The 26,373-nt window shown below is 39.9% G+C and overlaps 1 protein-coding gene and 2 pseudogenes across 3 annotated transcripts; all 3 read left to right on the top strand.

Annotated features, from left to right (window-relative positions):
- Window positions 1-113: 113 nt before the first annotated feature.
- LOC309660518 (proline-rich protein 23C-like) lies at window positions 114-10,649 on the top strand (the record flags this gene model as incomplete). The annotated part of the gene is made up of 1 exon (XM_082461314.1): window positions 114-10,649. One exon carries the CDS (start codon window positions 114-116, stop codon window positions 894-896), a length of 783 nt encoding a protein of 260 aa, XP_082317440.1. The 3' UTR covers window positions 897-10,649.
- An 89-nt stretch (window positions 10,650-10,738) lies between these two features.
- Window positions 10,739-17,918, top strand: LOC309660520 (proline-rich protein 23C pseudogene; annotated as a pseudogene). The gene has a single exon. The product of its transcript is annotated as a proline-rich protein 23C pseudogene (transcript).
- Window positions 17,919-18,002: 84 nt separating this feature from the next.
- LOC309660532 (proline-rich protein 13 pseudogene) lies at window positions 18,003-24,762 on the top strand (annotated as a pseudogene). Its single transcript has one exon. The product of its transcript is annotated as a proline-rich protein 13 pseudogene (transcript).
- Window positions 24,763-26,373: the final 1,611 nt, after the last annotated feature.

The following is a 26,373-nucleotide window of genomic DNA, read 5'->3' as shown; positions in this document are numbered from 1 at the left end:
GCCCCGCCCCGGCTTGCCTCAGCCGTCGTCGTCGAAACTCGTCACAGCGTGCAGGATAGAGAGCCTCCTCGCCCTCTGCCAGGCCCCGGGAGTGCTGTCCGTCGGTCGAGGTGATGGGCAGCCGGCCCCGCAGCCCCAGTGCCTACCCTGCGGACTGGTGGGGACCGGAGACCGAAGGACCTGGCCCCACCAAGCGCCGCCGAACGGAGGAGCCCACGGGCCCCGAGTCCGAGTCCGAGGCGGCGCCCAGCCTGGACAACCTGACGGGACCTCCGGCCGCGGACGCGCTCACTTCCGTAATGGTCCTGCCCGCCGGCTGTGCCCTGCACCTGCCCCTAGATGACGTCGACGTGCTGCTGGAGCCCGAGCCCACGTCCGTGCTGCAAGTGTCTCTCGGAGATCACATCCTCATGCTGGTCCCCGAGGCCCTCCTGGGCTCGGGCGTGGAAGGCCCGTGGGTACAGGGCCTAGAACGGGCCGCTTTCCTGAGCGCTCCCGGGGAGTACATGGCCCTGGAGCCGGGAGTCTTCGGCGCAGCTGTCCCAGAGATGGCCTGCCAAGAAGAGGCCAACGAGGAGGACGCGGACGCCGAGTTCCTGCCGTCTGGGATGGATGCTGAAGCCGGCTACGTCGCTGGGCTCCGCAGCCCCACCGCAAGGGTGTCGGGCCCCGGCGCGCAGGGCTTTGTCGCAGAGCCCTGGCCTCGGGCGCCCAACCCCAGTCCAGAGAGAGGCTCTCCTCACCACGACGACAACCTGGACTTGCACCTTCCGGAGCCCTTCCCCGACTCACCACTCCAACCTCTACCTCCCTCTCCGAGTCCGGGTCCTCACGAGCGCCCCCAACGCCCTCATGGTCCTGCGCGCAAGGCCCGGAGATGTCTGTTCCCGGAATGAACTGCACCCCTGTACACAAACACACAAATTCTGGCTACCATCCTGGAGGCCCAATGGATTTCCCAGCGTCTTTTACACTGAATGTCCTACAACCTGGAAATTAAGCATCTCGTGTGCCAACAACTCCTTTTTCCCTCCAGACTGGCTATAGTAGCAGGAGAAGACGTCAGGAAAAGAAAGCAGACTCTAGACCTCATCTTTGAAATGGGAAATCTGCCCAGGGATACCGGACAATGTGTTTTCAGACGTCTGGACTTCTTTACAAGATCATTCTCAGGCCTATCCATTCCCCGCTCGTTTGCATCAGTTATTTTCTCTCAAATTCTACTCTCTCCAGCACCATACCCTTGCTACCCTATTTCTCCCCAAACCAAGAAATAACTGGATTTCTCATGTTATATGTTTTCCCATGAATTTATAAAGATTTTTAGCCATGGCTTTTCTCTCTCTTGGTGTTTTGAGCTGCTCTCCTGGAAAATTGCAAAATAGTATGAAGGTTACTATACATAATTGTATGATGTTTGTTCATAGCTTCCTCTTAACCTGAGGAAGTTCTCTTCCAGTCAAGTTCACTTTTCATTATGAATAAATGTTGGATTTTATCAGATGTTTTCAGCATGTATTAGGATATGCATTTCTTCTTTAAATCTGTTCCTCTGGTTATTTTGACTCACAGACTGATGTAAAATGTTTGCATTCCTGCTATTCCACATTATTCATACCTTTTAAATTCTACCCTGAGTTTTTTCTTTTGTAAATCAAACCTCTAACTTTTAAAACATTAATTTAGGGGCTTCCCTGGTGCCACAGTGGTTAAGAATCTGCCTGCTAATGCAGGGGACACGGGTTCGAGCCCTGGTCCGGGAAGATCCCACATGCCGTGGAGCAACTAAGCCCATGAGCCACAACTGAAGCCCACATACCTAGAGCCCATGCTTCGCAACCAGAGAAGCCACTGCAGTGAGAAGCCCACGCACCACAACGAAGAGTAGCCCCCGCTCACCGCAACTAGAGAAAGCCCGTGCGCAGCAACGAAGACCCAATGCAGCCAAAAATAAATAAATAAAAATTTTAAAAAATAAAACATTAATTAATTACCATATTTGTTTCACATTTTTATAAAAGAAATAAAATCTACTGGTAAAGCTGAAAACAAGACGGTTTCAGCTTTTTTAAACATCAATACTATTTATATTCACCAACATGCTTTATCATTTCCTCTCTACCTTTTTATTCTTATATTCCACTCTCAAAGTCTAGCCTCAATTTTCTTCTTGCTGAAGAATATACTTTAATAGTTCTTTCCACTATACCCTATGTGTAGTAAATTATCTTGGTTTTGTAAATCTCAACATGTTTTTGTGTAGTACACTCTCTTAGTCTTGTATATCTGAAAATGTTTTATTATATATTCATTCCTAATTCAAAGTGTTATTTAAGTACTTTAAAGACATTACTCCATTGTTCTGCCATTTTTTATTGTTGTTGCAGGCAAGAGGTCTCTGCCAATCAAGTTGTTATTCCTTTCATATTTGATTCAGCTGTTCATTAGCACATTTTTTAATTTTATTTTATTTTTTATTGAAGTATAGTTGATTTACATTGTTGTGTTAGTTTCTGATGTACAGCAAAGTTATATATTCTTTTCCATATTCTTTTACATGGTTATGGTTTATTACAGGATATTGAATATAGTTCCCTGTGCTATACAGTAGGACCTTGTTGTTTATCTGCTTTACATTGAATACATAATAGTTTTGTATCTGCTAATCCCAAACTCCTAATTTATCTCTCCCCCACCCTCTTTCCCCTTTGGTAAGCGTAAGATTGTTTTCTATGTCTGTGAGTCTATTTCTGTTTTGTAAATAAGTTCATTTGTATCATATTTTAGATTCCACATATAAGTGATATCATATGATATTTGTCTTTCTTTGACTTACTTCACTTAGTATGATAATCTCTAGGTCCATCCATGTTGCTGCAAATGGCATCATTTCATTCTCTTTTATGGCTGAGTAGTATTCCATTGTATAGGTATGCCACATCTTTTTATCCATTCATCTGTAGATAGACATTTAGGTTGCTTCCATGTCTTGGCTATTTTATTCTTTTTTTCCATTTATTTATTTATTTTTTGGCTGTGTTGGGTTTTGTTGCTGCACGTGGGCTTTCTCTAGTTGCAGCGAGCTGGGGCTACTCTTCGTTGCAGCGCGCGGGCTTCTCATAGCGGTGGCTTCTCTTGTTGCAGAGCACGGGCTCTAGGCGCGCAGGCTTCAGTAGTTGTGGCATGTGGGCTCAGCAGCTGTGGCTCGCGGGCTCTAGGCGCGTGGGCTTCAGTAGTTGTGGTGCACGGGCTTAGTTGCTTGGCGGCATGTGGGGTCTTCCCAGCCCAGGGCTCAAACCCATGTGCCCTGCACTGGCAGGCAGATTCTTAACCACTGCACCACCAAGGAAGTCACCAGTTGGCTATTTTAAATAATGCTACTATGAACATTGGGGTGCATGTATCTTTTCAAATTAGAGTTTTCTCTGGATATTTGCCCAGGAGTGGGACTGCTGGACCATATAGCAACTGTTTTTAGTTTTTTAAGGAATCTCCATACTGTTCTCCATAATGGCTGCACCAATTTACATTCCCTTCAACACTGTAGGAGAGTTCCCTTTTCTCCACACCCTCTCCAGCATTTATTATATGTGGACTTTTTAATGATGGTCATTCTGACCAGTGTGAGGTGATACCTCATTGTAGTTTTGATTTGCATTCGTCTAGTAATTAGTGATGTTGAGCATCTTTTCATGTGCTTTTTGGCCTTCTGTATGTCTTCTTTGGAGAAATGTCTGTTTAGGTCTTCTGCCCATTTTTTGATTGGGTTCTTTGGGTTTTTGTTATAGAGTTATATAACCTGTTTGTATATTTTGGAAATTAAGCCCTTGTCAGTGACATCAGTTGCAAATATTTTTCCCCCATCCGTAGGCTGTCTTTTCATTTTGTTTATGGTTTCTTTTGCTGTGCAAAAGCTTATAAGTTTGATTAGGTCCCATTTGTTTATTTTTGCTTTTATTTCTATTGCCTTGGGAGACTGACCTATGAAAACACTGCTACGATTTTTGTCAGAGAATATTTTGTCTATGTTCTCTTCTAGGAGTTTTATGGTGTCATGTCTTATATTTAAGTCTCTAAGCCATTTTGAGTTTATTTTTGTGTATGGTGTGAGGGACTGTTCTAACATCACTGATTTACATGCAGCTGTCCAGCTTTCCCAACATCACTGCTGCAGAGACTGTCTTTCTCTGTTGTATATGCTTGCCTCCTTTGTCAAAGACTGACTGTAGGTGTGTGGGTTTACTTCTGGGCTCTCTATCCTGTTCCACTGATCCATATGTCTGTTTTTGTGCCAATACCACGCTATTATGATTACTGTAGCTTTGTAGTATTGTCTGAAGAAGGAGGTTATGCCTCCAACTTTGTTCTTTTTCCTCAGGATTGCTTTGGCAATTCTGGGTTTTTTATGGTTCCATATAAATTTTAGGATTATTTGTTCTAGTTCTGTGAAAAATGTCATGGGTAATTTGATAGGGCTCGCATTAAATCTGTACATTGCCTTGGGTAGTACGGCCATTTTACAATATTGATTCTTCCAATCCAAGAGCATGGGATATCTTTCCATTTCTTTGAATCATCTTCAATGTCCTTTATCAGTGTTCTATAGTTCTCAGCATATAAGTCTTTAACCCCCTTGGTCAGGCTTATTCCTAAGTATTTTTTGACATTTTAGCATATTTTAAAATGTTTCTTTTCCTTTGGCATCCTACAGTTTTACTGTAACATCTCTAGGGGTAGATTCTATTTTTATTTGGCTCGATGGATTTGGTTAACTATCCATATGGGAAATTATCTCTTGCCTGAAATCCCACAAAATCTTAGGCTCTATCTCTTGTAATAACACACATCCTCATGTCTGGAAATCCAATCACATAAATAATGGCACTGCTCAATCAATCTCCCATGACTCTTAACATCTTAATATCATGTGCTGTATGCCTTATCAATTCCAGCTTTCTATTTTTTAATCCAATTAACTAATCCTTTAATCAAGTTTCTTCTGTTTATACTTCTACAAGAATGTATTTATTTCAAAGAATTTTTTTCAAGATTTTACTTCCTTATTCTTGTTTCAAAACTTCCCCACTTAGTATTATAAACTCCTATTTTTGTTTCATGGATAGTATTCCATCCTTTATGTTTTAAAATTTTTTAAACATTAATTAATGGCTCCCTTAATTCAATTTCCTCACAAGTAAAATCTCCTATTCTTTGTTCTTTCATCACTTTGGATTGCCCCATGTGCTTGGTAATTTCATTGGTGGGTGCATTTTGAGTGAGAATTCATCTTCTTCATCTCACAGTTATAATTTTTTATAATTTCCATTTCCTAGTAGAAGACAACTCAGAGCCAAGGCGTTTGGAACTCTAGAAAGTCACAGGTCTAATCCCCAAGCAATTACATGTCACAAATCACAACTGGCCATTCACAGTTTCCATCTGTCTTTCCTGATCAACCACAGGTACAACCTTGAAATAGTGGTCACTGCCTCTTCAACCTCTGATGATTGGCAATGGGCTGATTTTGAGCCCCCTCAAAAGAACAGAAATCCCAGCTGCCATTATATATTTTAGTCTCAGTGCCCCCAAATACATCAAAATATCAGCTGTCCGTTCAGAGATTGGATTTTCTACTCTGTCTCTGGTCCCTGCAAGCTTGTGTCTTTCTTTTCAAAGTAGATGTCTATATTTAATATGCTTTAATATTTCCTATCATTGCTCTCTGCCTCCAGTAGAAGGAATCCCCTGTACTACCATCTCGTCCACAATTCCCACCACAATTCAACAATCCCTCCTCCTTACCCCCATAACATAGCAATTAATCAGACACAAGTCCCAGCCTAATTATCTGATTATTATGAAGAGGGAAGATGGCCCCGTTTGCAAAATTATACCTTCTATTGCAAGAGCCTCATAATCTACATTAGAAATAACTGAGGGTACTCATTTTTAGCAACATGTGAACCAAATAGTACAAAATATCCTCAAGAACAACACTCTTGAAACTGATGGATAAAAATTATTTTAAAGGCATATCACAGCTAGTAAAAATGTAAGAGAAATCTTCCAAGGTCAAAAATGATGACATATCACAAACCCAGACAGGAAAGTGTATGCTAAAACAAGAAGGTACATGGGGATACCTAACCTTCTATGATGACTTAGAGCTTTCGTTTTAACGGCCCATTTATGGGGGAGCAAATAAAAGTCAGGGTCACATAGCCCTGAAAAAAATCCCAGGCTTCCAGAAAATACCTCCAATAGGTAATCTAACAAGCAAAAGAAAAAAAAAAAACTCATAAAACAAAAAGAGATGGGACATAAATGTATCTGTCTCAGCCTTGGCTCCAGGTAGAATTGAACAGAATAGGGGGTAGGTGACAGTTCAGTTCAAGATATTCTCTGGTAGATGGTTAACCTGGCAAAAGTAAAACAAATTTTCTCTGAGAATACAGCTTATACTCAGGGCTAAGTACCTTCTCAGAGATGACCTTCCAGTGATTCTAAACTCATAATCCAAAATCAGAGAACACATAAGGGAAGAAACCACCATAAGTAAGAAAAAATGAGAAATATTCAAAACAAGGAAAAGGTAAATCAGTCCCTCAAATGATTGAAATTGATGAATTATCATATATAAAATATCTTAAAATAAAATTAATATGATTTGAAGACACAAAAGAGGGCAACATAAGTGTAGCTAAAAAAAAATGTCAAAAGATATGGCAACTTTAAAAGGGAACTAAAGAAAATTTCTGGGGATTAAATTTGTGAACATGGAAGTGAGAAATAACAATGAATGGGTTAAACAACAGTTTAGACAGAATTGAAAATGGATGGAAACACTGAACTAGAGAAGTCATCCATAAAGCTTTTGCACAGTAAAGGAAATCATAAATGAAATGAAAAGACAACCCACAAAATGGGAGAAAATATTTGCAAACGATGCGACTGACAAGGGATTAATCTGCAAAATATACAAACAGCTCATGTAGCTCAATACCAATAAAACAAACAACCCAATCAAAAATTGGGCAGAAGACCTAAATAAACATTTCTCCAAAGAAGAAATAAATATGGCCAAAAAGCACATGACGGACTTCCCTGGTGGAGCAGTGGTTAAGAATCGCCTGCCAATGCAGGGGACACGGGTTCGATCCCTGGTCCGGGAAGATCCCACATGCTGCGGAGCAACTAAGCCCCTGGGCCACAACTACTGAGCCTGTGCTCTAGAGCCCAGGAGCCACAACTAGTGAGCCCGCATGCCACAACTACTGAACGCTGCACGCCTAGAGCCCGTGCTCTGCCAACAAGAGAAGCCACTGCAATGAGAAGCCCACGCACTGCAGCGAAGAGTAGCCCCCACTCTCCGCAACTAGAGAAAGCCCGTGAGCAGCAATGAAGACCCAACACAGCCATAAATAAATAAATAAATAAATCTATATTTAAAAAAAAAAACACATGAAAAGATGCTCAACATCCCTAAATATTAGAGAAATGCAAATCAAAACTTCAGTGATGTATCACCTCACACCAGTCAGAATGGCCATCATTTAAAAGTCTACAAATAATAATTGCTGGAGAGGGTGTGGTGAAAAGGGAACCCTCCTACACTGTTGGTGGGAATGTAAGCTGGTGCAGCCACTATGGAAAACAGTATGGAGGTTCCTTAAAAAAACTAAAAATAGAACTACCACATGATCCAGCAATCCCACTCCTGGGCATATATCTGGATAAAACTCTAATTCAAAAAGATACATGCGCCCCAGTGTTCATTGCAGCACTATTTACAATAGCCAAGACACAGAAGCAACCTAAATATCCATCGACAGAGGGATGGATAAAGAAGATGTGATACGTATATAAAATGGAATATTACTCAGCCATAAAAAAAAGAAATAATGCCATTTGCAGCAACGTAGATGGACCTAGAGAATATCATACTAAGTGAAGTAAGTCACACAGAGAAAGACAAATATCATATGATATCACTTATAAGTGGAATCTAAAAAGATGATACTTATTTACAAAACAGAAACAGACTCACAGACTTCGAAAACAAACTTATGGTTACCAAAGGGGAAAGGTGGGGGGAGGGATAAATTAGGAGTTTGGGATTAACATATACACATTACTATATATAAAATAGATAATCAACAAGGACCTACTGTATAGCACAGGGAAGTCTACTCAATATTCTGCAATAACCTATATGGGAAAAGAATCTGAAAAACAATGGATATATGTATATGTATAACTGAACCACATTGCTGTTACACTGGAAACTAACACAACATTGTAAATCAACTATACCCCAATATAAAATAAAAATTTAAAAAAAAAAGAAAATGGAAACACTGAGCTAGAGAAATCATCCATAAAGCTAAGGAGGGTAAAAACATGTAAAACCTGAAAGGGAGACTAAGAGACATTATCAGAGAGGGAGTAGTTCTACTACATGACTGTTGTAGATAGAGAGGGGGAACACTGAAAGCACAGGAAGTAGCTTTATTCACAGAAATAATGAATGAGAAATTCTCCAGATGTGATAACAGAAAAAAATCAGTCACTCATTCATTCAACAAACATGCATTAAGTGCCTACTATGTACCAGGCACCTTTCCAAACTCCAGGAGTACAGCCAAGAACAAAATAGTTAAAAATCACTGCCTTCATGGAGTACAATAATTCACACAAGAAGTAACGGTGCCTTACATTAAAGTAATAGGAAGAGAAGTGATATGAAGTGGCATGTAGTTGGATACATTCTGAAGACAGAGAAAACAGAATTTCCTCATGCAAGAGGTGAGAGAGATTCTAGGATAACTTGAGGGTTTGGAACATGGGCAAAAAAAATGGAATTGTTATTTTCTGAAATTGGAAAGACCTGAGGGTAGTATATATAGAAAAAATATGCTCAATTTTGGACATATGTCATGTGAAGTGCCTGTTACATATTCAGTGGAGATGTTTACTAGGAAGTGAGAGATGGGAGTCTAGAATGCAGGGGAGTGGTATAAGATAGAGATACACCAGTGTTCTGTAAGAACTACCTAATGTGCATTTTGAAATCACCAAGAATTATGACAGCATCAAGTGAGAGCGACAGAGGGACTTCCCTGGTGGTGCAGTGGTTAAGACTCCATGCTCCCAATGCAGCGGGCCTGGGTTCGATCCCCGGTCAGGGAACCAGATCCCACATGCCTGCCACAACTAAGAGTTTGCATGCCACAACTAAGGAGCCCACAAGCAGCAACTAAGACCTGGCACAACCAAATAACAATAGAGAGAGAGAGTGACAGAAAGCCAAGAGTAAAAAACATTTAAAGAGTGAGGGAGAGGGGTCCTAGAGTTGGAAAGAGGGTAGAGGACTGCACCAACACAGATTAGACGGTGGTTATACTCTGACGATGTGAAATTCAGGAATAATGGAGATATGAATGGGAAACATCAATGAGGAGCAAGAATAACAAACACTGTACCTCCAGCCATGGGTACTAGGGGTATGTGAGAGAAAATAGCCTCCAAACATACACTGTACCTCCAGCCATGGGTACTAGGGGTATGTGAGAGAAAACAGCTTCCACTTGAGAAGCCTCCAGGGAAAAAAGGGAACTCAGAAGAAGCAGGTTTCAGTTTTAAAAAGAAAGTTAAAGGGAATATCAGGGAAGTTGAAGAGTTTTTAGTTTTGTGATTGACTATGAGTTCCAGAAGGCAGAATGAAAAGGAGAAGGATATGAGGTAGTGAGAAAAGGCCATGTACTGAGTATTTGAAGATTTTTAATCTGAGATATTATGGATGAACAGTTTCCTCCAATGAACAGGAGTAAAAGGCATGATGAAACTAGTCTTCATGATCCTATGGCAGGTAGAGGTGGCAAGACTTTTAGCATGGAAGAAAGGGAAAAGAAGCCTATTTGCAAGAATATACATAGTTCTGGGACATAGTATAGTGTCCTCATTCAGGAAGCACAACAACTTTCAAGATTGATAAATTTTTTAAAATACACATTTAGACAGACTATTATAAGCCCACAAAACACCAAATCGAAAGAGAATACTTTTTATAAGCAGAAAGAAAATACAACTACAATAAAAAGGTAATTCAGTCAGACAACTAACTGACTTCTCAGAAACAACAATGGAAGACAGTAAACAGTGGAATAATAGCAGTACTGCTAGAAAACAAGTGTTTTGACCAGGAATTCTTTGCTTAATAAATCCATTTTCCAAAAATGGTCATAAACAAAGACTTTGTTGACTAAAAAACTTATTATGGGGGCTTCCCTAGTGGTGCAGTGGTTAAGAATCTGCCTGCCAATGCAGGGGACACGGGTTCGAGCCCTGGTCTGAGAAGATCCCACATGCTGCGGAGCCGGTGTGCCACAACTACTGAAGCCCACGTGCCACAACTACTGAGCCTGTGCTCTAGAGCCCGCGAGCCACAACTACTGAGCCCACGTGCCACAACTACTGAAGCCCACGCGCCTAGAGCCCATGCTCCGCAACAAGAAAAGCCACCGCAATGAGAAGCCCACGCACCACAACAAAGAGTAGCCCCTGCTCACCACAACTAGAGAAAGCCCGCGTGCAGCAACTAAGACCCAAAGCAGCCAAAAATAAATAAATAAATTTTTTAAAAAAACAAACTTATTATGAAAGTATACTAATTTAGTTAGTATTGTATTAATTATTATATGTTAAATATTTTGCAAACTTAATGTATTAAAAGTATTAATTGTGTGAAATTGCTTCTGGTTAGACAATTAAATCAGTGCATCATAATAGATGAAAAACATATCCACACGTAAACAAAAAAGTATGTAACCCAGGAAATGATGCAGTTCAAAGAGAAAAGATTTTTTTTTTGGCCATGCTGCGCAGCTTGTGGGAACTTAGTTCCCCAACCAGGGATCAAACCCATGTCCCCTGCAGTGGAAGCACAGAGTCTTAACCAACAGACTGCCAGGCAAGTCCCAGGAAAGCACTTTTCAATAAAAGCATTGGGTCAACAGGTTTTGCACAATGAGGAAAAAATTGAAATTGAATCACTGTCTGATCCATAGAAAACAATCATTTTTAAATCTGGATTTGGATAAAGAGTTTAAATTTTGAAAAGCGAAGATTTAAATATTCAGAAGATATAAAAATTATCTTGGAATAGGGAGTATTTCTTAAACAATACACAAAAATTACAAAGCATAGAGAACAAAACTAATACATTTGAAACTATATTAAAGTTAAGAAATTCTGTTTATCAAAAGGCACTATAAAGAATGTGAATACAAACAAGCCACAAAATGGGAAAAGATAATTTCAACACACATAAATATAAAAGAAGTTCCAAAATTCAGTAACATCCAAAAATGGGCAAAAGACATAAACACATCCTACACAGATGTTACACAAGTGGCCAATACATATGAAAACATGATCAGCCTTATGAGTAATCAGAGAAATACAGTATAAATAAATGATGAAATACCATTAGACTGGAAAATGCTTAGAAATCTAACCATACTAAGTGTTGGCAAGGATGTGGTGGAAAGGGAACACTTACCCACTGCTCACAGAAATATAAATTAGGACAACTATTTAAGAAAGCAGTCTGGCTTTATCTCCTATTGTTACGGTGCCACACACTACTACCCAGCAATTCCACATCTAGGTTTTTTGCCATAAGCATATAGGTAAAATGTCAAAGATCTGTTTTAAAGTTAAACATGTCTGTATTTAATTCCCAAGTCCAACACAAACCAGGTGTTTAATTTTGTAAAATTTCCTTCTCTCCTCTGACCTTCACTAATGAGAAGTGAATAAACTAACTTTTTAAGCACTCATTATAACACGTCAGACAGCAAATTTAAAGACAAAGGCTAACTTCGTGATAAAATTTCCGTACTGTTATTAATAATTACCACATACTGGTCTCCAAAAACAACAACAAAAACTGCAATCAGTCCATTTCACTTGAATATTTTCAAGTTTTTTTACCGAAGAAAAATTACATTTCTAATTTGTCTCCTGGGTGAAAAGAATTTCAAGAACCATGTGGGTGGGGTTGGGAAGGAGTGACTGGTGATGGGATAAAGGCTTTTCATAGCCTCACGGAAAATCTTAGAAGACATTAGACATAAGCTACTTCTAAAAGTAAGCAAGCAGTTGATGAGATTGTATTTTGGATATTTTCCCAAAAATAAAAGTAATAAAGGCCACTGGGCCGCATACGGGCATCCAAGGAGTATTACGCTACACTTTCGTTTAAAAAAAAAAAAACTCTCCCGCTACTGCATTGCACTAACGCTGATCCGATCCTATCTCTGGCAGAAGGCGGGGCTTACACTGAGACTTCCCGGCAGCCGCAGGTCACATGACATCCCATGTTGTTAATCATCCGGCGCGCATAGGGGTCAGCGTGAAGAGCTGAAGATTGCAATGCCCGAGGCCCAACCCAGCTGCAGACACGGCTCTGCTAGAAACCTGGACTGCGGTACTCTCGGGAGGTGACCCCAGAGCTCCGAGGACTCGACCCGCATCGCGCCGTCCTGCGCCCCATCCGGCCCGCCCCGGCTTGCCTCACCTGTCATCACAGCGTACAGGACCGAGTGCCTCCTCGCCCTCTGCCAGGCCCTGGGACCGCCGCCCACAGGTCCGTCGGTCAAGGTGATGGGCAGCCGGCCCCGCAGCCCCATCGCCTACCCTGCGGACTGGTGGGGGCTGCAGCCCGGAGGACCTGGCCCTGGTAAGCGCCATCGAACGGAGGAACCGGAAGCTGAGGCGGCGCCCAACCTGGACAACATGCCTGAGCCCCTGGCCAAGGGCGCGCTAACCTCCATGGTGGTCCTGCCCGCCGGCTGTGCCCTGCACCTGCCCCTGGACCACGTCGACGTGCTGCTGGAGCCCGAGCCCACGTCCGTGCTGCAAGTGTCTCTCGGAGATCACATCCTCATGCTGGTCCCCGAGGCCCTCCTGGGCTCGGGCGTGGAAGGCCCGTGGGTACAGGGCCTGGAACGGGCCGCTTTCCTGAGCGCTCTCGGGGAGTACATGGCCCTGGAGCCGGGAGTCTTCGGCGCAGCTGTCCCAGAGATCGCCTGCCAAGAAGAGGGCAACAAGGAGGACGCGGACGCCGAGTTCCTGCCGCCTGGGATGGATGCTGAAGCCGGCTACGTCGCTGGGCTCCGCAGCCCCGCATCAAGGGTGTCGGGCCCCGGCGCGCAGGGCTTCCTCCCAGAGCTCTGGCCTTGGGCGCCCAACCCCAGTCCAGAGAGAGGCTCTCCTCACCACGACGCCAACCTGGACTTGCACCTTCCGGAGCCCTTCCCCGACCCACCACTCCAACCTCTACCTCCCTCTCCGAGTCCGGGTCCTCACGAGCGCCCCCAACGCCTTCATGGTCCTCTGCTCAAGGGCGGGAAATGCCTGATCCCGGAATGAACTGCCTCCCACAATTCCTTGCACCCAGCTTCCGGCACTTAGTGATCTACCTAGATTCACTTTGAGCCCATGCCACCGCTCAGAGATGGAGCATCTTCATTGATGGACAGTGGGCAGTTGCGGTTTTTATTTTGGTTTTGTTAGTTTTTGGGTTTTGGGGTTTTTTTTTTTTTTTTTTAAGCAAAATGCCTTGATCGATAGCGGCAAAAAGATTTTTTTAAAAAAGCAGATTCTGGTAAGGACTTTTCACAAGGGTAGACCGCATACAGCCAACCACGGATGTTTAGATCCCTTGCCACTGCTGCATGAGCTGTTTCTGCCACCTCCGTCACCTTCAGCCAACTCCATTTTTCTTGTTTCACCCCTACTCTTGCCTCAAACTCACCTCAATTTTTTTTCCAGTTTATCCTGTTTTTTATCACCTTCCCATGCATCTCTTCTTTCTCTCCATTCCAGGTTTTTTCCTTCCTCTTGTAATTGTAGTTTTACCTGTATGACCTCCGCAGTGTCCTCTGAAATGCTTCTGATCATTTTTTTTTTAGCATGCACAATATTTATTAACAAGATCCTTGTGAAAGAGAGGCAAAGTAAACAGTAGTGGTCAGAGAGAGAAGACGAGGTACAGGAGGTCCAGCGACAGCCTCAGCCAACCTCACTGGGAGCTCTGGAGTTAGAATGGCTGGTCAGAGCTGTCCCAGGTTAGGCTGAATAGCCCAATTCCCTCATCCATCAGTCTTTGGGTGTGAGAAACCAGGGAAGGGCCATGGCTCTGGGCAAGGCAGCTTTCCTCACCGGAGACAGTTTTATAAAGGGGATAATAGCTGAAGCCAGTTATGGGAACAACTCTCACTGAAGAAGATTCTGCTTGGTGCATCACACTGTCCACCACAAGATATTGGTTCTTTTTATCTTGATGTTCATCTCCATTTATTCTGGTCTTTAACTAGCAGTAAAGAAATTATAATTTTCTTCATATAGGTCTTGAATATTTAGATGAAGTCTGATTACCGACTTTCTTTTTCCCTTTCTTCTTGCTTTCCTAACACTTTTCCCTGGAGCTGGTCAGTCAAGATAAATGCACATTGAATAAATAAATGAATAAATGGCACAAATGTAATACACTGGACTTTCTGGAAATATTTCTAAAAACTACAATGAAAAAATGAGTGAAAGCAATATTTAATGGAAGGAGGAAAGGGGAAGCTATGATTTTTTTCCTTAAAGAAGCAGTTTGTACAATGCCATATTCCCCTGTACTTTAACAATCAAATGGCTAATTTTTAATTTCATGGCAGTCTAGGCTTTGCCTTGACTTCCCCTTGGGGGTGATAAGAAGAACTGCTACACGCGAGGACACACTCAGCTTCACATCATGGACATTCCAGCTTGTGGGATCTTACTTGCCCAACCAGGGATCGAACCCGGGCCCTCAGCAGTGCAGAGTCCTAATCACTGGACCACCAGGGAATTCCCTGGTCTAATTTATTATTGAGCATTTTTTCATGCTCATGAGCCCATCACCCAGACTTGGCAGCTGTTACTTCTTAGTACTATTTCTTTAAAGTCTTTTTTACTGTAAAGAAACTATTAAAGATAATGTAGTCATATCCTTTGATCCCCATTTCCTGCTGCCCATTCCCAGAGGATTCTCATAACATCATGAATTTGGGAGGTATCATTCTACTCAATACATGAATGCTACATGTATGTAGATATAAATAATCAATGTTTATGTTGCTTTGTGAACAATTAAATTTTTATAACTGGCATTATATTCTTCAGTTTACATTTTACCTCAATGTTATTTTTGAAATAGATATATATATGGTTCATTTCTCCTAAAGATTTCTGTTTCCATCATATGAATATACCATATTTTATTTGTTAATTTATTAATGGATATTTGTGTAGTTTTTAGTATTACAAACGAAACTGCAGTGAATATCCTCACACTCATCATCTTATGCACCTCAGGAAGAGTTCCTCTAGGAAGTATACTTAGAAGTTGTATTGACGGGTGGCATGATATATACATTTACAGTTTTCTTAATAGTGCCAATTGTTCTCTTGGGTGGTTGCAACAGTTTAAACAGCCTCTAGCAGTCTTTCACCAAACTTTAAACTGTTTGCCAGTAGTATCTCATTTTTTAAATTTGCAATTTCCTAGCTACGGGTAAGATAGTGCAATTTTTCACATGTAATGAGAATAATATTTTTTAAAGCAATTTCATTTATATTTTCTCTTTTTTAACTGAAGTATAGTTGATTTACAATGCTGTGTTAATTTCTGCTGCACAGCAAAGTGATTCAATTATACCTATATAGAGACTTCCCTGGTGGCACAATGGTTAAGACTCCATGCTCCCAATGCAGGGGGCCCAGGTTCGATCCCTGGTCAGGGAACTAGATCCCACATGCATGCCACAACTAAGGAACCCACGTGCTGCAACTAAGGAGCCCACCTGCTGCAACTAAGACCTGGTGCAACCAAATAAATAAATTTTTTTTAATTATACATATGTATATCTTCTTTTTTTAATATTCTTTTCCATTATGGTTTATCATAGGATCTTGAATATAGTTCTCTGTGCTATACAATAGGACCTTGTTGTTTATCCATTCTATATATAAAAGCTCACCTCTGCTAACCCCAACCTCCCACTCCATCCCTCCCCCAACCCCCTCCCCCTTGGCAATCAGCAGTCTGTTCTGTATGTCTGTGATTCTGTTTCTGTTTCACACTTAGGTTCATTTGTGTCATATTTTAGATTCCACATGTAAGTGATATATCATATGGTATTTGTCTTTCTCTTTCTGACTTACTTCACTTAGTATGATAATCTCTAGTTGCATCCATGTTGCTGCAAATGGCATTATTTCATTCTTTTTTATGGCTGAGTAGTATTCCATTATATATATGTACCACATCTTCTTTATCCATGCATCAGATATATTTTCATACATTGTAAGTCTTACTGTCTTTCAACTTATCACCCATCAAGTCTAATGGCTTTAACCTTTTCGGTGGGGAGGCCAGATACAACCCAGATTAAAGAGGTTAGCTTTCAGCCTGGAGTTACTAGGCAAGTGTCATGAGAATCAATTTTTCTCCAGACAGAAAAGTTACACTTAATTTCTTAAGCAACCTTTAATATCAACAGCAATGTTTGGAAGACTGAACATAGAATTTTAATAGAAATCATCGTGCAGAGAGGACTGAGGAGTTCTAACTGGATGAGAATGGAAAGAGGAAAAGGCCACTCTTACCCAAGAGTAGGATGTGGAAAATAAAAGAGGGACAGAATAGAGAATGTAAGCATTCATCACTCACATGTATCATGACTTTCAGCTTCTATGAGTAAAAATCCTTAGCATTAGCTGAAGAGAAGGCCAAGAAAAGGGAAGTTTTTTCCTTGCTTCCCATTTAAGAATCTGGGAAAAATAAGATGGAGGATGGTACTCAGATTGGCTAATTGCCCCCTACCATGTTCCCAGCCACCATCCTAAGGAGAAGCAAGGAAAGGAGGAGAGAAGAATCCAAACGGGAAACATTTACAAAAAGGTGCCTGTGTTATCTGAAGATGAATGAGAACCAAATGTCTGAGATTCACTTATCTGGAAAGTTTACAGTGTACCTATTCCCCATCCCCCAACTCCAAATCCCCCATACCAATGAGGTGGAGGCTCAGGAGGAAGATGAAGTCAATTATATAAATGAAGAAGTTATACTTCCTTTATACAACTAAGTAGAAATCTGTTCATTGATATATTCATGTCTGCTTATTGTCAGTTTATATCCTTAACTCTTTTTTTCTATTAGACCTATGAGACTATTCTTTATTCATTTGAAAATGTTTATATATTCAAGCTACTAATCCTTTATGTTTTATAGCTTATAAATATTTTCTTCCAGTGTGCCACTTGTTTTTTAACTTGTCTAATTGTACACGCCCTTATAATTCTCATACAGTGAAATTTCACAATCTTTTATGGTCTCTACTTTTTGGGTCAGTTTTAAAAATCTTTCCCAAGAAAGCTCAATAAGATATTTCCTACACTCTCTGCTAATGGTTTAATTTTTTTCCAATTTAGATACCTAATTTCTTAGGATTTCATTTTTGTATATATTTTGAAGTAGGGATGAAATTTTTCATATCGAAAGACATTGCTGGGACTTCGCTGGTAGTCCAGTGGTAAAGAATCTGCCTTCCAATGCAGTGGACGCAGGTTCGATCCCTGGTCAGGGAACTAAGATCCCACATGCCATGAGGCAACTAAACTAAGCCCGTCTGCTGCAATTAGAAAGAAGTCCCTACACCACAACTAGCGAGACGCCCACGTGCCCCATTGAAAAGATCCCACATGCCACAACAAAGATCCAGCATGCCGCAACTAAGACCCGATACAGCCAGAAATAAAATAAATAAATATTAAAAAATTTAAAAAGATAATAAAAGCTGTTGTAATTGAAACAATCATTCTTTAAAAAAATAAATAAATAGGGCTTCCCTGGTGGCGCAGTGGTTAAGGATCTGCCTGCCAATGCAGGGGACACGAGTTCGAACCCTGGTCTGGGAAGATCCCACATGCCGCGGAGCGACTAAGCCCGTGCGCCACAACTACTGAGCCTGCGCGTCTGGAGCCTGTGCTCTGCAACGGGAGAGGCCGCGACGGTGAGAGGTCCACGCACCGCGATGAAGAGTGGCCCACGCTCGCCGCAACTGGAGAAAGCCCTCGCACAGAAACGAAGACCCAACACAGCCAAAAATAAATATAAATAAATAAATTTAAAAAATAAATAAATAAATAAAAAATAAATAAATAAATAAATAAATAAAATAAAGATTCAATGCAATCCCTATCAAAATTCCAATGTCAACTTTCACAGAACTAGAACAAGTCATTCTAAAATCTGTATGGAAATACAAAAGAAACTGAAAAGCTAAAACAATCTTGAAAAAGAAGAACACAGCTAGAAGTATCATGCTCCCTGATTTCAAACTATACTGCAAAGCAAACAGAAATCAAGACACTGTGGTAGTAGCAAAAAAACAGACGTGTAGATCAATAGAACAGAACAGAGAGCCCAGAAATGAATCCACACTTATATGGTCAGTTAATATACAATGAGGAAAAGACAGCTTCTTCAATAAATAGAGTTGGAGAAACTGGACAGCTACAGATTCAAACTGGACTACTTTCTCACACCATATACAATAATAAACTCAAAATTGATTAAAGACTTAAATGTAAGACCTGCCTGAAATCATAAAACTTCTGGAAGAAAACATAGGCAGTTTGCTCTTTGACATCATTCTTAGCAATATTTTTTGAATCTGTCTCCTCAGGCAAGGGAAACAAAAGCAAAAATAAGCAAATGTGACCTAATCAAACTAAAAAGCTTGTGCACAGCAAAGGAAACCATATACAAAATGAAAAGACAACCTACAGAATGGGAGAAAATATTTGCCAGTCATGTATCTGATAAGGGGATAATATCCAAAATATATAAAGAACTCATACAGCTCAATAGCAAAAGATTTTTTTTCAATTAAAAAATGAGCAGAGGATCTGAAAAGACATTTTTGCAAAGAAGACATACAGATGGCCAACAGGTGTGTGAAAAGGTGTTCAACATCAACTAGACATAGGGAAATGCAAGTCAAAACCACAATGAGATACTACCTCACATCTGTCAGAATGGCTATAATCAGAAAGACAACAAATAACAATTGTTGGTGAAAATGTGGAGTAAAGAGAATCTTCATGCACTATTGGTGGGAATGTAAATTGGTGCTGCTGCTGTGGAAAACAGTATGGGGTTCCTCAAAAACTTAAAAATAGAACTATCATATGATCCAGCAATTCCACTTCTGGGTGTTTATCCAAAGGAAATAAAAACATTAACTCAAAACGATATATGCACCCCATGTTCATTGCAACATTATTTAGAATAGGCAAAATATTAAAACAACCTTAATGTCCATCAATAATGAATGGATAAAGAAAATGTGATATAATGACACAAACAGATGGAAAGATATACCATGCTTTGGATTGGAAGAATCAATGTTGTCAAAATGACTATACTACCAAAGACAATCTACAGTCAGTGCACTCTCTATCAAATTACCAATGGCATTTTTCACAGAACTAGAACAAAAAAATTTTTCATTTGTATGGAAACACAAAAGACCCCAAATAGCCAAGGCAATCTTGAGAAAGAAAAATGAAGCTGGAGGAATCACACTACCTGACTTCAGACTACACTACAAAGCTACAGTAATCAAAACAGTATGGTACTGGCACAAAAACAGAAATATAAATCAATGGAGCAGGATAGAAAGCCCAGAAATAAACCTATGCGTCTATGGTCAACTAATCTATGACAAAGGAGGCAAGAACATACAATGGAGAAAAGAGTCTCTTCAATAAGTGGTGCTGGGAAAACTGAACAGTACATGCAAAAGAATGAAATTAGAACATTCTCTAACACCATGCACAAAAACTCAAAATGGATTAAAGACCTAAATGTAAAACTAGATACTATAAAACTCCTAGAGGAAAACATAGGCAGAACACTCTTTGACATAAATCGTAGTAATATCTTTTTGGATCTGTCTCCTAGAGTAATGGAAATAAGAACAAAAATAAACAAATGGGACCTAATTAAACTTAAAAGCTTTTGCACAGCAAAGGAAACCATAAACAAAATGAAAAGAGAACCTACAGAATGGGAGAAAATATTTGCAAATGAAGCGACCAACAAGGGGTTAATCTCCAAAATATATAAACAGCTCATACAGCTCAACATCAAAAAACAAACAACCCAATCAAAAAATGGGCAGCAGGAGTCCGCCCAAGCAGTGGTGTAGAGGTGACGGGACGCCTGGATTCCTCAGTTTCCTTCTTTTTCCATTCCTGGGCTGGAGGAAATACCTGAATATGTGGAATCCCAATGCCGGGCAGCCAGGACCATATCCACACCCTCCTAACGTCAGGTACCCTGGAGGTTGCAATCCTACCCATCCACCACCTGCCACCCCTACCTTTCCTCCAGGCCCCTTTCCCACTCCCCCAGGAGCACCCCAGGGGAATCCAGCCTTTCCCCCTGGTGGGCCCTGTCATCCTGTGCCACAACCAGGGTATCCAGGATGCCAACCCTCAGGTCCCTACCCCCCTCCATACCCACCACCTGCCCCTGGCATATGTCCTGTGAATACATTGGCTCCTGGCATGGTAGGACCAGGAATGGTGATTGACAAGATGCAAAAGAAAATGAAAAAAGCTCATAAAAAGAAGCAGAAACACCACAAACATGGCAAGCATTCCTCCTCCTCCTCCTGCTCTTCCAGCAGTGACTCTGACTGAATACAGGGCCTGGACCCTTCCCTCAAGTCTCTCCAGTTCTGCTCTGCCATCAAGCTTCAGATGCCATCTTGTACTGGGGGAAATTAGCCCTTGTGTCCCTCCCCCCGCCACCCCTGCAATCTAAGCCTCACTCTGCTGTTCAACCCTAACTGGCTAGGGAAAATGGGAAAAGAATTGCCATGGGCTAGCAAAGGCCGTCTTCCCACTGCTTGGATAGAACTTTTAGCTGGTGAATTTTGCAGGAGAACTATTTTTTGAAGATGGTGAGATTTGAGCTAAATGCTGAAGACAAGTCTAAGATCTGTAAAATGTGATTTTTTTACTTTCTTTTGTAATACTCATGACTGGGGAGGTGCTGTGGAAATTTAATTACGGAGAGGAAAAAACGACCTGTACCTTTCTTGTAATTGTGGCATGCTTGGGTGATTTAGTGGCAAATAAACATTTCCCAGCAGGCCTTTTATTGATTGCACTCACTGCAAGGCTGCTGGGAAGTAGAGTCCATTTGGCTGATGAGCTCTGACTGCCATTTTGGAAACTGATCTCTACCCCTTAGCTCAGTATGCTATCTCAGGTCCTCCTCTCACTCTCCAACTCTCAGTTCAAATAAAGCTGTTTCTCCTGGTCTCTGTTCAAAAAAAAAAAGGGCAGCAGATCTGAATACACACTTCTCCAAAGAAGACATACAGATGGCCAAAGGCACATGAAAAGATGCTCAACATCACTAATTATTAGAGAAATGCAAATGAAAACTACGAGGTGTCACCTCACACCAGTCAGAATGGCCATCATCAAAAAGTTTACAAATAATAAATGCTGGAGAGAGCATGGAGAAAAAGGAACCCTTCTACACTGTTGGTGGGAATGTAAAATGGTACAGCCACCATGGAAAACAGTATGGAGGTTCCTTTAAAAACTAAAAATAGAGCTACCATATGCTCCTGCAATCCCACTCCTGGGCATATATCCAGAGAAAACCATAATTCGAAAAAATACATGCACCCCAATGTTCATAGCAGCGCTATTTACAAAAGCGAAGACGTGGATGCAATCTAAATGTCCATCAACAGATGAATGGATAAAGATGTGGTACCTGTATACAATGGAATATTACTCAGCCATCAAAAAGAATGAAATGCCATTTGCAGCAACACAGATCATCATACTAAGTGAAGTAAGCCAGACAAAGACAAATATCATATGATATCGCTTATATGTGGAATCTAAAAAAAAATGATACATTGGGAATTCCCTGGCAGTCCAGTGGTCAGGACTTGACACTTTCACTGCCATGGCCCAGGTTCAATCCCTGGTCAGGGAACTAAGATCCTGCAAGCCAAGAAGCGGCTTAAAAAAGTAAATTTATATTTACTCTTGGTATCATTTAAAATGATACAAATGATGGGGATTCCCTGGTCATCCAGTGGTTAGGACTCTGTGCTTCCACTGCAGGGGGCAGGGGTTTGATCCCTGGTCAGGGAACTAAGATCCCACAAGTCATGCAGCACGGCCAAAAAAAAAAAAAAAAAGATACTAATGAACTTATTTACAAAATAGAAAGAGACACAGAGATGCACAGAAGTTGAAAACAAATTTATGGTTACCAAAGGGGAAAGGGGGTGGGAGGAGGGATAAATTAGGAGTCTGGAATTAACAGATACAAACTACTATGTATAAAATAGATAACCAACAAAGACCTACTGTATAGCACAGGGAACTATACTCAGTATTTTGTAATAACCTATAAGGGAAAAGAATCTGAAAATACACACACACACACACACACACACACACACACACACACACAACTAAATCACTGTGCTGTATACCTGAAACTAACACTATATTGTAAATCAACTATACTTCAATTTAAAAAAAAAGAAAATGTGATATATACACACATGTATATGGAATATTATTCAGCCATTTAAAAAAGAAAGAAACTCTTCCATTTGTGACACGGATGGACTTTGAGGGCATTATGCTAATTGAAATAAGTCAGAGAAAGACAAATACTGTATGATCTTACTTATATGTGGTATCTAAGAAAAAGCAAAGAAACTCATAGATACACAGAACAGGTTGGTGGTTGCCAGAGGCAGGCAAGGGGGAAAGGGTTTTTGGTAAAGGATATCAAAAGGTACAAATTTCTAGTTATATAATAAATAAGTCCTGGGGATGTGGTGTACAGCATGGTGACTATAGTTAAAAATACTGTATTATATATTTGAAAGTTTCTAAGAAGTAGATCTTAAAAGTTCTCAGCACAAGAAAAAAAATGTGTAACTCTGTGTGGTGATGGATGTTAACTAGACTTACTGTGGTGATCATTTTGCAGTATAGATAGATAGATAGATATAATTATGTTGCACACATACACAGAAAAGGATAGGAAAATGAACAATGGAAAGTATTTGTTTTATTTTTAATTTTTCTTCCAGTTTTATTGAGATATAATGACATACAGCACTGTATAAATTTAAGGTATACAGCATAATGATCTGACTTACATACATCATGAAATGATTAGCACAGTAGGTTTAGTGAACATCCATCATATCAACAAAATTAGAGAAAAAGAAAAAACATTTTTTGTGTGATGAGAACTCTTAAAATTTCCTCTCTTAACAACGTTCACATGTAACACACAGCAGCGTTCATTATATTCATCATGTTGCACATTACATTTCTAGTACTGATTTGTCTTATAACTGAAAGTTTGTGCCTTTTGACCACCTTCATCCAAATCCCCCTCCCTACACCCCTTACCTCTGGTAACCACAAATCTGATCTTCTTCTATGAGTTTATTTGTTTTTGAAGTATTATTGATCTACAACACTATGTTAGTTCCTGGTGCACAAAACAGTGATTGGATATTTCCATACATTTCAAAATGATCACCATGATAAGTCTAGTTACCATCTGTCACCATACAAAGATATTCCATTATTATTGACTGTATTCTGCATACTGTACATTTCATCCCTGTGACTCATTTATTTTTTAACTGGAAGTTTGTACCTCTTAATTTCCCTCACCCATTTCACTCATCTCCCACCATCCTCCCCTCTAACAACCACCTCTTTGTTCTCTGTATCTATGACTCTGCTTTGTTACTCTTATTTGATTTTTGATTCTACACATAAGTGAGATCATACAATATTTTTCTTTGTCTTATTTCACTTGGCAAAATACCCTCTAGGTCTATCCATGTTGTAGCAAATGAGAAGATTTAATTCTTTTTATGGCTGAGTAATACATATATCACTTCTTTTTCAATTCATCTATTGATGGACACTTAGGTTGCTTCCATATCTTGGCTATTGTGAATAATGCTGCAATGAACATATGGGTGCATATATCTTTTCAAATTAGTGTTTATATTTACTTTGGAAAAAATCCAGAAGTGAAATTGCCGGATCATATGACAGTTCCATTTTTAACTTTTTGAGGAACTGCCATACTGTTTTCCATGGTAGGTGCACCAATTTTCATTCCCACCGACAGTGCATGAAGATTCCCTTTACTCCATATACTCACAATTGATCTTCATGTCTGTTTTTATGCCAGTACCACACTGTTTTGATTACTGTTGCTTTGTGGTATAGTTTGAAATCAGGGCGTGTGATACCTCCAGCTTTGTTCTTCTTTTTCAAGATTGTTTGGCTTTTCAGGGTCTTTTGTGTTACCATACAAATTGTAGAATTATTTGTTCTAGTTCTGTTATAATTGCCATAAATATGATAAGGATTGCATTAAATCTGTAGATTGCCCTGGCTAGTACAGACATTTTAACAACATTAATTCTTCTAATCCATGACACATTATATCTTTCCATTTGTTTGTGTCATCTTCAATTTCTTTCATCAGTGTCTCATAGTTTTCTGAGTACAACTCTTTCACCTCCTTGATTAGATTTATTCTTAGGTATTTTTTGATGTAATTGTAAATGGGATACTTTTAATTTCTCTTTCTGATAGTTCATTGTTAGTGTATAGAAATGCAACAGGTTTCTGTTTTTAATTTATTTTATTGAAGTATAGTTGACTTACAATGTTGTGTTAACTTCTGCTGTACAGCACAGTGATTCAGTTATACACATATATACATTCTTTTTCATATTCTTTTCCACTATAGTTTATCACAGGATATTGAATATAGTTCTCTGTGCTATACAGTAGGACCTTGTTGTTTATCCATTCTATATATAAAAGTTGAAATGCAACAGATTTCTGTATATTAATTTTGTATCCTGCAACTTTAATGAATTCATTTATTAGTTTTAATAGTTTTTTGCTGGCACCTTTAGAATTTTCTATATGCTGTATCATGTCATCTGCAAACAGTGACAGTTTTACTTCTTCCTTTCCTACTTGGATTCCTTTTATTTCTTTTTCTTGTCTGATTGCTGTGGCTAGGACTTCCAATACTATGTTGAATAAAAGTGGCAAGAGTGGGCATCCTTGTCTTATTCCTGATCTTAAAGGAAATGCTTTCAGATTTTCACAGTTGAGTATGATTTTGGCTGTTGGTTTGCCACATGGCCTTTATTGTGTTGAGGTGTGTTGCCTCTATACCCACATTGTTAAGAATTTTTATCATAAATGAATGTTGGATTTTGTCAAAGGCTTTTTATACATCTATTAAGATGATCATATGATTTTTATCCTTCAATTTGTTAATGGGGTGTATCACACTGATGATTTGCAGATGTTGAACCATCCTTGTTTCCCTTGGATAATTCCCACTTGATCATGGTATACAATTCTTTTTTTTTTTTTTTTTTTTTTATTTTATTTATTTATTTTTTTTTTTAGAAATTTCATGTAATGTCTGAAACATTTATATTAACATATTTCCATACATATTTCCATACAAATACAAATATAAGATTTTTAGGAATTTCATGTAATGTCTGAAACATTTATATTAACATATTTCCATACAAATAACCCAATGAAAGTTTAGTATTAGTTGTTTTGTTTGTTTTTTTATACTGCAGGTTCTTATTAGGCATCAATTTTATACATATCAGTGTATACATGTCAATCCCAATCGCCCAATTCAGCACACCACCATCCCCACCTCACCGCAGTTTTCCCCCCTTGGTGTCCATATGTCCATTCTCTACATCTGTGTCTCAACTTCTGCCCTGCAAACTGGCTCATCTGTACCATTTTTCTAGGTTCCACATACATGCATTAATATATGATATTTGTTTTTCTCTTTCTGACTTACTTCACTCTGTATGACAGTCTCTAGATCCATCCACGTCTCAACAAATGACTCAATTTCGTTCCTTTTTATGGCTGAGTAATATTCCATTGTATATATGTACCACAACTTCTTTATCCATTCGTCTGTTGATGGGCATTTAGGTTGCTTCCATGACCTGGCTATTGTAAATAGTGCTGCAATGAACATTCGGGTGCATGTGTCTTTTTGAATTGCGGTTTTCTCTGGGTATATGCCCAGTAGTGGGATTGCTGGGTCATAGGGTAATTCTATTTTTAGTTTTTTAAAGAACCTCCATATTGTTCTCCATAGTGGCTGTATCAATTTACATT

The sequence above is a fragment of the Balaenoptera physalus genome (genome assembly GCF_965194825.1).
Source record: "Balaenoptera physalus genome assembly, chromosome: 4".
Classification (NCBI taxonomy): Eukaryota; Metazoa; Chordata; class Mammalia; order Artiodactyla; family Balaenopteridae; genus Balaenoptera; species Balaenoptera physalus.
The sequence above is the reverse complement of the archived record's forward strand: the minus strand, read 5'-3'. Positions and strand labels throughout refer to the sequence as shown.